The sequence below is a fragment of the Hydractinia symbiolongicarpus genome, chromosome 12 (genome assembly GCF_029227915.1).
Source record: "Hydractinia symbiolongicarpus strain clone_291-10 chromosome 12, HSymV2.1, whole genome shotgun sequence".
Taxonomy (NCBI): domain Eukaryota; kingdom Metazoa; phylum Cnidaria; class Hydrozoa; order Anthoathecata; family Hydractiniidae; genus Hydractinia; species Hydractinia symbiolongicarpus.
In genome coordinates, this window is record NC_079886.1 from 24,523,654 (window position 1) to 24,537,624 (window position 13,971).

General features: G+C 33.6%; 2 protein-coding genes across 2 annotated transcripts; one reads left to right on the forward strand and one right to left on the reverse strand.

The window, feature by feature from the left end:
• The first annotated feature begins 259 nt into the window (after positions 1 to 259).
• Positions 260 to 8,136, forward strand: LOC130622610 (polypeptide N-acetylgalactosaminyltransferase 5-like). Its single transcript, XM_057438092.1, has 10 exons — positions 260 to 1,173; positions 1,574 to 1,746; positions 1,960 to 2,207; positions 2,347 to 2,495; positions 2,740 to 2,857; positions 3,113 to 3,285; positions 3,562 to 3,718; positions 4,110 to 4,211; positions 4,685 to 4,831; positions 6,527 to 8,136. Exons 1-10 carry the CDS (start codon positions 683 to 685, stop codon positions 6,659 to 6,661), a joined length of 1,893 nt encoding a protein of 630 aa, XP_057294075.1. The 5' UTR covers positions 260 to 682; the 3' UTR covers positions 6,662 to 8,136.
• LOC130622612 (protein Abitram-like) lies at positions 4,312 to 13,913 on the reverse strand. The gene is made up of 6 exons (XM_057438094.1): positions 13,756 to 13,913; positions 10,558 to 10,600; positions 9,330 to 9,533; positions 8,665 to 8,734; positions 8,286 to 8,434; positions 4,312 to 4,486 (listed from the first exon to the last, which is right to left on the reverse strand). Exons 1-5 carry the CDS (start codon positions 13,802 to 13,804, stop codon positions 8,288 to 8,290), a joined length of 513 nt encoding a protein of 170 aa, XP_057294077.1. The 5' UTR covers positions 13,805 to 13,913; the 3' UTR covers positions 4,312 to 4,486; positions 8,286 to 8,287.
• Between the last annotated feature and the right edge of the window lie 58 nt (positions 13,914 to 13,971).

Genomic DNA, 13,971 nt, shown 5'->3' on the forward strand with positions numbered 1-13,971 from the left:
ACGAAACAAAACGTGACGATAAAGCGAGGAAAACAAATATACGTCATATGATTAATCCGTGAATCGTCAACACTCTAACGAGATTTTAGTAATGATTAAATAGCTTTTTTAATTAGTAGAACAATAAGAAAAAGGCTGTTCTGAATGCATTCTTCTGTTCTATTTCGGCGCAAGACGTCCTAGTGACGATTAAAACATAGTCATAAGAAACAGACTTCTGACTATGTTTGAAACAAACATATTATAAAAAGCATGAGGTTTTTACTACTTGAGCAAAATACTTTAAAGACGAGTTAACATCGTTATAGGTTGAACAACAACAACAAAAAATACAGATATTTACCATACGCCTCCTTCTTTCAAACGCCCTTCAAATAGACATCCCCCAAATAGTCAAAAAATTAAATAAAACGCGCAAACGTTTATTCGAAGCAAAACGTCAACAGTTTCTTTTAGAGAAAACAGGAGAGCCTCGGCTTTGAGTAAGAATTCTTTTTTGGAAAAGGAAATTGGGCGGGGATGGCGCGGCGTGTTTAGGCGGAAAATATTATCATGCTGAAGGTGATTGATCTCTTGCGCAAAGATCATATTTTTACGGAAAGAATAATCGTAAGAAAGTAAAAAAATACAAAAAGCCACATACAAAACAACACAGAAACAGCATTCATGTCAATATCATTTAATGGGACCAAAGAAAAGAGCTACCCATATTTGGATTCCAAACTCTTCAAAACCACAGCACAAGATTGGATCTACACCAAAAAAGTTTTTACTGATTCTTGTTCTAACTAGTTTATTTTGGATATCGTTAGATATTCTTTTTTTATTTTATCAGCAAGCGTTGATGATTGATTTGGATATCGTCGTTATAAATGGCCGCTCAATCAAGAACAGCGAAACCTTTACGCCACCAAGCCCACATCTGGCCAATTTTGTTCCCGTTCCATTAGCTGCTGGCTACATGAACAACAATTGGGACCCACATTCTAATGCCCTTGCTGAAATTTACCCCGAATTAGTTATACCTGCTTTAGGAACAAACGGACTTCCAGCAAAGTTACCAGTACACCTAAAGTCGCTTTCCGCTTCTCTTTTTAATAAACATTCATTTGATTCAGTGCTTAGTGACAGGATCTCTCTTAACAGAAAATTAAAAGATCCTCGAGGAGACAAGTGAGTTCATGTTTTCCATTAAATAATTGTCAAATTAGAAGTCTTTACCTTAGCTCCAGGTCACTTGTTAGTAATTAGACGATTTTTTTTATCGTAATTTACCGTTTTGATATGAAACTGAACAACTTTGTACCCAGGTTTTGTTATCCCCTTTTTTTACATTAGTTAAAATGAGGAATTACTTGAACCTCGTCCCCAGGTCTTTTTTCTATTTCTTGCAAAACGAGACGTGTTGTATCTTCTAAACTTACAAAGAGAACTCACAAAAAGATGTTTACACAACCATATATTTCTAAAATCTAAAAAACGGCGTGGCCACACCTATATATAGATATGCAGACTTAAAGTCCACAAACTACTACAGAACGAGGTTGCAATTACGTAATACCATACTGTTTAGGTGCGTCAAAGAGCATGAAAAATACCCGAAGGATCTTTCAACAACCACCGTGATTATTTGTTTCCACAATGAAGCTGTTTCTGTTCTTCTCCGCACCGTTCATAGCGTCATCAACAGAACACCAGCGCATCTACTATCTGAAATCATTCTGATTGACGATGCAAGCACAACGAGTAAGTGTCGAAATCACAAACTGTTAAAACGTTTTAAAAAAGTTTTAAACGATAAACTAAAGTCATCCTCGTTCCCAGGAATTGTTGTCTGATTTCAAAGCTGCAGCGTTTACTTGACGGATGCCACCACCAGCCCTCGATTTCAAAAAAGCAAAAACCCTGGGGACTAGATAAAGCTATATTTCTAGGTGGTGTAATAATTCTATTTTGCAGAAACAACAAGAAGGATGGTGACTGCTCATCTGCATAAAATTAACGTCAACGAAACGAAGAAAATCATTCTGATAGATAACGAACAACGGGAGGGTTTAGTTCGGTCACGGTTAAAAGGAGCAAAGAGAGCAACTGGAGCGGTACTGACATTTTTGGATTCACATTGTGAAGTAACTGACGGTTGGATAGAGCCATTGTTGAGTAGAATCAAAGAAAACAAGAAGAATGTTGTATGTCCTGTGATTGAGGTAATTCATTTTTTTATCGGACAGTTAAGAAACCCTTCCAAAATCCTTCAACTTATACTTTCTGTGCAATTCTTTTGTGTGTCCCTTTCCAGTTTATTCTGTCGACAGTTTGAAAGTTTGTATTAAGTAAATTTTTTAGGTGATCGATCCTGAAGATTTTTCATATAAAGGAGCAAAGCTTGAACAAATCAATCAAGTAGGCGGTTTTACTTGGGATCTGTTTTTTAACTGGAAAGAACTACCAAAAGAAGAGAAGAAAAAAAGAAAAAAAGGGATTGAACCTTTAAAGTATGAAATTATTGCGGTTATCCGCTAGATCGAAATATAATTTTTCGTTGACGAAACATCAGTTATTCTAAAACAACGTTCGTAACCGATATTCTTATAGTACCTTTTTACGGCGCCGATTTGCATGTCGGTAATCCGACCTTGCTGTGACGCCAATTGACGTACTGAAACAAATATGGCCGCTAAAGTGTTACCAAAACATCGCAATAGTGTTAGGACCACGTGGAATTCTATTTTTTTATAGATCACCTACGATGGCCGGCGGATTATTTTCCATTGATAGATCGTATTTTTACGAGATTGGAAGTTATGATGAACAAATGGATATATGGGGCAGCGAAAATTTAGAAATGTCATTCAGGGTATGTACGAGAATTTATCAGACCTGGTCAACCTAATCCCCTGGGCTTTCTGTCTCAGTAACCGCCTCGCTTGTCATCAAATATACAAAAACACTGGTCCAGGGATCAAGTTTAAGGTCTGATATATTTTAACTTCTTGGTTGTTTATTGGATCCAAATTTTGGTTTGTTTTTAGTGTGTTCTTAATGCTCAGGAAACGAGGGGTGCTTATAAAAAGGGTATGTAAAGAATGGATGTTAATATATGTTTCTTTAGATTTGGATGTGCGGTGGGAGGCTGGAGATCATTCCATGCTCAAGAGTAGGGCACATCTTCCGCAAAGAAAACTCACCCTACACTTTTCCAAACGGTGTGTCAAAAACACTTGCTAAAAATTCCAACAGGCTGGCTGAGGTGTGGATGGACGATTATAAGGAGTTACACTATAGGTAAGAAAAATCTGTCCTAACCAGCCTCGTTTTTAGGGAATTTCATTTTTATCATGAACAATAGTGTCGAAATACGTTAGAGAGGAAAAGACCCTGGGTAAAAGAATGTGTCGTAACAGTTCTTACACCTATCGGGAGGGGTGAGGGGCGAGGGTAATATTTCTCGGATTATTAATCTACGTATTTTTTTATTTTCAGTCGTGTTTAAATTTTTTAAATGAAAGATTTTATGAGTATCGAAATGTAACAAGAGATATTCCTTAACTTTTTTTTCAGACGAAAATCGCCTGAGGATAGAAAAGTTGAGATTGGTGATCTTACCTCCCGCAAAGCTTTGCGCAAATCACTTGGTTGCAAAACTTTTAAATGGTACTTAGATAACATTATACCTGACATGGTTGGTGCAGATCCTAACCCACCTGCACACGGACAGGTAAAAATTTAGACTGCTGTTAGTAAAATAGGACATCAGTGAGTATGTTTTGCATTAGCCAAATTCATTGGCCGGAAGAATGGGCGCTGTTTTGCTTGTGGGGAAAAAAATCCATAATACCTTTCGAAAGTGAAAGTTTTTGATTTGCGTGTGTGATGTTGCGGTTTTACCTTAACTAAAGACTAGCCAAAATCTATACACTTAAGGTATGGCATGACATTTACCACTAAATAATGCTTCCTAAAGTCGTTTTTGTTAGATTTCCCACAGACAGGCAGTTTTTACTGAACCTAATATACATAAACATGGTGAGAAGTGCAATATCATGCTTGCACTTAAATTATTCGTGTTACCTTTACACGGAACATTGTTTTTGTTGCTGCTTATTTAGCTCCAGAATAACTTCTCGTCCATGTGTTTGGATTCAATGGGAAAAGTAGAAAGTGAATCAAAAGTGAAAGTATTTCCTTGTCACGGCTTAGGTGGAAATCAGGTAACTGTTCTGTCAATTCATGGCTTATTGTTGACTTAGCCTACAAAGGGTGGTGCATAGCGATCAAGACATTACTGTTAAAAAACAAAAAATACTATCATTTTGACAAAGATGAAGTTCTTATTACTCTACACATGGTGCTATCATATAAAACGCATTAAAACAAATCTTGTGAAATCTACAAACACTACAAGTGCTCAACTTCTTTTCATCTATCTTTTGTTTTTCTACTCAGCGAATAAACTCGCCACTCGGGTGACTCCGGTGAAATGGTTCTAAAACAATAAAAATAAAAATAAGATTTTACAAGGTTTGCAGCCAAAACTCTTCCATGTACTACATAGCAAGAGTGAGAGTGGAGACATTTTCTCTACTTCTCCGATTTTCTTCTATTTTGTACTAAAATTCCCTGACAATTCCCGCGATTATTAGTGAAAATCGAAACCTCACTTTTTTTTCTTTTTTTTTTTTAGTTTTTCGTTTTATCAAAACGAGGCGAAATAGTATTCAAGGACGAACATTGTCTTGATTACTCAACTGGTGATGAAGAAAAAAAAGTAGAGTTGTGGAAGTGTCACGGCATGAAAGGTAATCAAGAATGGAGACACAATAACAAAACAGTAAGTTTGCGCTCTCCTACGCGGTGAGGATTTATGTTTAATTTACTATTTTATACGCTGAAGCTTAGCCGACACAAGGCACAACAAAGAGTAAAGAACATTTTCAAATGTGAAACAAAAGTATGACCATGAAAACAAATGTTTAAAGACAATTAAAAAGATGAGTCAAAGTTTTCTGTTGTTTTTTGTTATACTCTCTCTTTCTTATTCAACTAGCGGAAGATTCCCAATATGGTCGCGTGATATAAATATGGCCAAAAAAAAACTTGTCGAGAAAAGCAGAACAGAAAGCAATTAACTCAAGCATGGAAAACATGAAAAAGTTTCTCGTCACAACATTCTAGCCGAAAGCTTCTCCTTTTAAGGCGTTTTTTTATTTTGTACGCAAAGTTGCGGTTACGAAAGAAAGAAAGATAATTGATGATGTCAACACAGAATGACACACTATTAACCTCAAGGTTTTCTTTATAACATTTAATTATTAATTACAAAAAATGACAGTTAAGCAAAAAACATGTTTTACCGCATCAAAGAGAATTTGATTGAAATTTACCACTATTTAAATTACTGTGCATGGCACCAACCAATCATAATAAATATCGAATAAGTCTAATTCTGATTGGTTAAGAAACACTGACAAATAGTGTTGCTTCTTTTTCGGTATGTTATGTCGTGATATATTTCGCATATGGTAAATTCGAAGGTTTTTAGTGGCTCTTTTTAGAGATTTGCAACTTTCTGGGAATGTTTGTGTCAAAATCATATTTTAAGGCTATCAGGTCTTGTTTTGTAGCAAAATTATATCACGCTCCAAAAGATACCAAATTCTAGGTAATTCAAAAAATTTGCATATTATTATAACATGATACGAAGTCCAGGTTTTAATACTGGTAATAAATGTAATCAAAAACGAAGCAAAGTAAGCAAAGATAGGAGATGATTCACTCAAAATAACCTTTCCGTTTTAGCACTGTTTGCATTTTTTGTCACTGAGAACTCGCCCCACCATGATAAAAATTTAAAAATGGCATCCATTTCCAAAACTATGTATTGCAGAGGATTGAATGCAAATTGCAGTAGGTTTTTAAAGAAAATGATAATAAATAAATAGCCCTTGGTTAATTCGCATGTAAGCCAAACACAAATTGTGAAATTCACAAAACAATAAAAAACGCATCATAAACATATAGACATAAATAAGGACTAACTTTTTTAAGTAAAAGTTCAGGATGTTACATCAAGAATAGAAATGCTGATGGAATTTTCACACCAACTTTTCAACACGAGTTATTAAATATTTCATAGGAAGAAAAGTTAAGAAACCAGTTTTCTCCAATATTTGTTTTGATCCGCAATGTTATATTTAACAACTACTAAGTTCTTAAATTAGCTTTCTGGAAAACTAAAATTAATTTGCCAAAGATTATTTAAAATTTGCTTAACCCATTAATAAATTTTATCAGCTTCAAGCTGCCTTAGGATAACAACTTTAGAATCTTGAGAAGGGGCGCTCAGTTAAAAAGTAAAGGGACGGCGGTCAATTGAGGGACAACCGGTCAAAACATTTTAATTGAAAGGCGGCTCTTTTCAGGGTAAGACTCTATTGACTAGGTGATTTCATTCGAGCAAACACGGTAAACATGTCTTTTTAATAAAACATAGTTACTTGCATGGTAATTTAATTTTCTTTCTTAGAGTACTATTAAGCACGTGTTTACCAATAAATGTTTGATCATCACCGAAGATGACTATCTTACGGTAACCGATTGTAACAAGGAAGACAGACAACAACTATGGAGATTCAGTAATTACCAAAAGAAACTTTGGTGAATATGGCAAACACGTGATGCAAAAAAAAGGCGAAATGTATGAAGACCAACACGTGATATAACTGATCAAAATGTGATATGGCGAGCAACATAAGATAAAACGATCAATATGAGATATTAACGACAGTGATATGAAATACCAACATGTGATATTAACGATCAATATGCGATATGAAAGACCAACATGCAATATTAATTCTTAACAAGTGATATCAACAATCATATGATATTAACGAGAACTACCAACATTCGATACGAACGAACGACATGTAGTACTGTGGTAATATGTAGAAGAATTCTTTTTGAAACAAAAAGTACGTCAAACAAGATGAGAAAGATATTATTGGGTGGACACTTTTGAGTTGAGATAACAAAGTAAAAAATAAAATCCCATTATAGAACATTTTAGATTTAACATTACGCAGAATAACAAAAATTTTGTATTTTTGCGCGAGTAATTTTTGCGGATAAAAACAAGTAGTCAATGAACTTATTTTTGCAGCTTATAAACATTTACTACTTGAAATAATAGCAGACGTCAATTTTTTAAATTTATTCATTGGATTAAACTTCTTGAAAAACCTATAGGACATGGTTCTAGCTTATGTAAGACATGTCATAGTTTAAAAAATTTTACTTGTAACTGTGCACAGCAGAGCTACCTGTAAATAAGATTAAAATCAATGCTCTTCTTGTTCGTATAAAAAAGTAACTTGTAAATTTTTTGAAAGATTTAAACACTATATTTTAAAACCAAACTTTCGTTAAAAGCAAAGCAAATTAATATGTACACCTAAAAAAGCAGTGATAAAGAAAATGTAATCTCTCATATTGACAAACATAATCGATGCAAATGTATTGCCTATGGCAGATCGATGCAATCCTATATGGCGAAACCTTGACTTGTACTTTAAGGATACCAACGACCATCTGCCTTGGGAAGGAGGGGAGGGACGGGGAATCATGTCAGTTACGTGTGAAAGTTCTTTATAAGGCGATGTGTCATACAAATAACAACATTCCTGATGACTTCTCCAAAAAGTAAAGCAATTTTAAGTATATGCCAAAGTATTGTTTGAGCGCCCTATTTTTTTACAGGATGCAACAATTTTATCCAAGTTTGTTATTTATAATTTATATCCACGCTAGAGATCTTAAAAAAGCCTTGACTTATTTCTGTTTGTATTCTTTGTTATTTTAATTTGGACTTATACAGTAAGCACATCAGGTAATAGAATGAATGATGAACCAAACTACAATCCTGAACTACGTTAAAATTTAAGCTCGACGAAGCTTTCCCGCAAATATAATGGGGTTTGTATGCAAAAGATTTCCATGGTGATAATCGCATATTTTGTAAACATACCGTAATTCCTCTTTTTAGCCCCTTCCTTTTATTTAGTCCCCCCCCCCTTTCCAGCGACTCAAAAAGTTATTTATTCCTCTGTAAAGATTAATACTCTGATTACAATTTTTTTTAAAAAAAAACATTTATTTTTTATTTTTGTTGGAATCTTTCGGAATAAACTTCGCGGTTTCGCTTATTAAAATTTCACTATATACACAAAAAAACTCGCGACACTTTCTGAGTAAAGTAAATGGGGCGAAATGTTAGTCTTATCTACCTCTACGTCACACTTTCTTGGATAATCGAGTCATATTCCGTTTTGCCTTGTTTTTTCGATTGGAGATATTGTTCTTCGGTCAGCAGATTAGAACAAATATCAGTGCCAAACTTGTGAAGGATGATAGCAATATAGCCGTTAGTTTCTGGCTGAAAAAAGAAAATATAAATAAGAAGAGGAATTGTATCCAATTTCCGAGTCACAGGTTCTCAAAGTCAATTATAACAGCGCGTTATTGCAAACACGGATTTGTTGATAACAGCAACAATAAATCGTCTTAGGTTGTTAAAAATGCGCAGCAAGTTAAAAAAAAATTGTGGATAGCAAAATCTTGTGAGTACAGTCTTGAAGAAAAATAAAAGTCTAGTAAAGTATTTACCATTTTGTCTAAAATTGTTGTATCTTTCAACAGGTTTACGTTAGTTTCACATAACTTACCAAAAACGCCACTAAACAAAAAAAAAAATAAAAATAAAAAAAAATATTTTGCTAATCCAATTAATTAGAATATTAAAAAACAGAGATGGTTTAAAACAGATTTTATGCAAAACAAAATGTTAAAGAAAGCTATTAAAAAAATGATGATGGTGGTGGTGGTGATGGTAGTAGTGGTGGTGGCAGAGATGATGGTGGTGGCAGAGGTGATGGTGATGGTGGTGGCAGAGGTGATGGTGATGGTGGGGCAGAGGTGATGGTGATGGTGGTGGCGGAGGTGATGGTGGTGGTGGAGATGATAGTGGTAGTGGTAGTGGAGGTGATAGTGGTGGTGGAGGTGATAGTGGTGGTGGAGGTGATAGTGGTGGTGGAGGTGATAGTGGTGGTGGAGGTGATAGTGTTGGTGGAGGTGGTAGTGGTGATATAGGTGATAGTAGCGGTGGTCGGGATAGTTTTGGTGAAGGTGATAGATGTGGTAATGGTGGTGATGATGGTAGTAGTGGTGGTGGTGGTGGTGATGAGGGTTGTGGTGGTGATGGTAGTAGTGGCACGGATATATGCAATATTGTGGCTGTTAGCGGCATCTTTGATCATTGATACTATGTGTACCTTTTAATTGTATATTTATTTCCTGCACCAGACACAATTTCACAAATGTTGGTTTCTGGGTATACTTTAAAAGCATCTAATTTCTTTTTCCCATGTACTTTATTCTCTGCACCAAGATCTTTGCCATTAATTACATAGCTAACACTCGTTATTGGACCTTCAGACAGCGCTTTGTGGTCTGGTACCAAAGTGACAAGACAAATTCTAAAATTAGAATCAAAACAAGCAAATTTATGCCAAAGAAAATATGTAAAATATGTAAAATAGTGAAAGAGAGTAGTTAAATAATAATAGAAACAGAAACACAACAAAAAACAACATGTAAAAAACGATCATATATATGTCGAAGTGCTTCATATTTGAATGCTTTGGTGGCTTTTTTAACAAAACCATATCACTTTGATAACACACACAATGACTTGTAGGGAGTTCTTCACTAAGTATATCCTGTATAAAATTGAATAACTACTCTTTAAGACACAATGGACAATGATACATATTCAAATTTACAGGTGAAAAACAGTCTCGAAATATTAAACCAATCATTGGTTAAACTGCACAATCTTCATAACAGAAACAGTTTATTTGCAGCCCATCTAGAGTTAATGTTCTTTAGATAAAAAAAAAGGTTCCGGCATTGCACTAACAAAATTTATTTTTGTTACAGTTTGACACTAGATTATCCCCGGGATTATATGACTGGTCAGTATGAACCAGCACAATGTCTTAATAACAGAATTTTGGTAATCTCTCTTATTCTAAGAGTTCTTCAAATAACAATGTGAATGTTTGGATATTTTCAACATTTTTATTTTAGGTTGGTATCAACAAAAACTTTATCACCATGAGTAAAATGGCTATCAATTAATGCTTTATAAAGCTAAACTGATATTATGACTGAATTTCTTAATATCCTCAAAAAAGCTTGAAAAGAAGGCAAAACTTTTTTCTTTTAAGAATTAGAAATATTACCTAAAGGAGAGTTATGATTTGGTAAATATATTCGAGAAGAAAGGAGAAAGGGGGTAAATTAAATGAATTTTTAAGGGGAGATTACATATGATGGGGAAATTTATCACCTCTGCACACCCTAAAAATCTTATCTTGAATCAGAGCTGTAAAAACAACATCATTATAAAAAAATACTTTAGGTTACAAACTGAAATTTGATTCCAACTGAAGTTTGTAAAGCAACACAAATTTTTCACATATTTTAAACCTTTCTCACCTATTTGAATGTGCTAAAATGCAAAGATCTTCATTGGCTTTACCTGAAATAAACAAGAAGAAAAACAATACTTTTTAAATAAATAATGTTTAACATAATTAAATATTAAGATGTAAATAACAACGTGTTGACAACGCTTTGGGTGTACACGCAAGAAAATTATTATTTTTATTTAATTTTTTTATCAAAAAATCTCATAAGAAAATAGGTGTTTTCATTTAATATGATCCGTACATTATAAAATGTTTCTTGAAAACGAAAGGGGGCTTTTAGCGTAATTGAAATCACTCATGAAATACAACATTATGAAATATCATGGTGCCCAAGGAAGCTAGCTATGCTTTCTGCCAATTGCTGAGTCAGAACATCAAACTTCTGTTCCCACCATCCAGGCATTTCAGTTGTATGTACAATGACAGGAATTCGAGTTAGCAGGTGATGAATGCAATTCGCAAGTCACTTCTGTTTTTCCACAAATCAAATTACCTACTAAAATCCACTAGTTGTAACAAAATGTAGCGTAATTTACACTTCAAAACACAGTTTTTTAACAATTTTTATGATGATAAAAGGTAATGTTTAAGCTTTGAAAGAACCCAGATGACAATATATTGGTTGCATATAGGTTTTCAACAGTTTTGTAACAAATACAATGATATTCAGGCTACGAAAAAGTTTTGTAGCTATTTTATAACGAAATACAGCAATGTCAAGCTGTGTAAGAATTTTTGTGTAAGAGTTTTGTTGTACAAATTTCTAAGAAATACAATGACATTTAGGCTTTATAGAAAAGTTTTTAGGCCATTTTAGCCTATCAATAAGGGGAGAACAATTGCTCTTGCTCACGCAAAGTCTCGCCCAATTCTGAGAAATTAGAAACTAGCTAAGCTGTTAATTGCTTCCCGAATTTCTGAAAGTTTTCTGGCTGAGCAATATCAATTCATCTCACATGGAAATCAATGTTCCCTTTCTTATTTTGTATAGTAAAAAAGAACCAAAATATATAAAAAATATAAAATAAAATTGATAAAAAAGACTGTGATAAAATAAGCGTTTATAAACTTATTCTATTTATTTAGATTGCTCACCCAGTTTAAATTATTGTAACCTTGTGAGAGCGATTTATTTCTCGGGTGTTACTTTCCTATCAATAGGCCTAAAATGTAGTGACATTTAAGCTGTGTAAGACCTTTAAAGACCAATACGCATTTGTATTTTACTCATTCTTCTACTCTCGGTAGAAGAAAAATATTTTAAATTCACAGATCAGTTTTGATTTTGATTTTGAATACTGAATCAGGCATGTAACAGATCATCAACATCAAATTCTTAAAAAATTGAGAAAGGTATTTGATGGTTCTGTATGACCTGTAGTACTGTTATTAAAAAGTCACAAATTGTATATATATTATTAACTTGCAGAGGATATTTTTAAAAATCCAAACAGTAGCAAGTTTTTACATACCAGAGAAGAGTATTCCTGAACATAAAAGCACATTACAAACTATCTAGAAAAAAACCTGGAACAAAACAACTTAATCCAAATTAAATAGCCAAAAAAATCGTTATATGGTCTTAGCATTTTAATCATTTAATAATGGCACAAACACAGTTTGTATAGAAAATTCGTTAAAAATAAAACTTTCTAAACTTAATCTGAGAACATAATCTAATATTTGGCAATAATGGAGACCTTCCTCTCCGAAACGATCTAGTTCGGCAGACGTGAGAAAAATGTAAACAAATTACATATACCCAGTTATAACGCAAATGTAATCTTTTAGCGCTTTCGCAGTATTAATTGAACCCAATGTTTTTGTAAAGAATGTGTTTTTTCAAGCAGGCGATTCAGATTCTTACCTTGTTCCCAGAACTTGTTCTCTTTTTTTTATATTTAGTTTTTGAGATAATACTTTCTTATAATTTTCTAATTTGCTGTAAGGAGTGATAGTACAGTGTTGAGGACATTGTATGGGCTGAGATTAACCAAGAAAACATTGTCTTCGTCAGGAGACTGGAAAAGTTATAATTGATCATGTATATTGTGAACTAAAATGATGTGCACAGTAAAAGGAAAAAAACAAATATGTTTTAATAATAGGAATAACATGTTGTATTATTGTGCAGAGATTATACTTATCCCTTGCATCCGTTATGAGTACTACGTGCGAATGTGATCGTTATTTTCAGAACACTTCTATGGCATTTTTTAATCATACCATAATTAGGGAAAAACTATACAAAGTGAAACACATTCTTCTAACAGTTAAAATTCTTGCGTTAAAAATTTATTAAACCACTAAGCCTCACTATTTTTGACGAAAGCTGCTTGAACTAAATTTAATGATAAAATTGCTCTTATAAACACATATTAAAACAAAACTTAAACTTTTAATCAAGAGATATTTTATCAAAAGTATGCCCAAAATAAAGCATACAAAGATACCCAAAGTAAGGCTACTCTAGTCGGGATTTATGAAACTTTACATCTTTATTTGGCTCTAAAGTGATGTGAATAAAGGTTAATAGTTTTACAAGAGTTTGTATATACTTTTTTTAAGTTTTAGGCTAAGGCTTTTGTTTAAAAAACAAGGTTGTTTTTCTTAAATTAACCTGGAACGTATCATTTTCCTGATCTTGACAAAAAACATCTGTTTTGACTGGACCTACTTTGGTTTAATTGCACAGAGCTGCACTGTGATTTATCATACATGCACCACTTAGGGTAAAAACTCTCAGGTTCAGGTGGCTAAAACCAGGCAAATGTTTTTGCCCATCCTTGTATAAGGCCTGACTTGGTGTGGGACATATATACTTTTGCAGAAACAAAAATGCGTGGTTCTCAATAAAAAGTATTAATTCTCTTCTCTGATCTAATATATTTCATAAAGCAATGTTTTAAAATTGGAAAAATCTTAAAGGTGAAAACATTACAGTGTTTTTCTGCCACAATTGTTCAGCATATTTTTTGTGTACTTTAAATCAAAACTTGCATATAGGCAAATTCTCCATTATGTATGCAGGGTTTTTCAAAACAGCGTGAGCATGTACTAGAGATTAAAAAGAAATTATTAATTATTGAATTCTTTATTCACACCAGATATTTTCGATATAAGAACAGTTTTTTCAGGTGGGAGGTCCCCCCTAGGTATAATATTTTTCTAACCAGGATTGTAGTTGGCTAAAAATTAAACTTACCAACATGATAAAACTTTTGAAAATATCGATCCACAACAGATGGATACATGGGTGATGGGTTATTATAGCTGACAAGTTAAACTTGAATTCAAATGCAATTTCCAAGAATTGGTTACCCCAGCCCCTTACTCCTTCAAAAGATATTAGCAAAGTACTGAAAAAAGCCGTAGGCACAAAGTTGGCATCAGCAATTTTTTTCTCACGGCAACCGGGGTA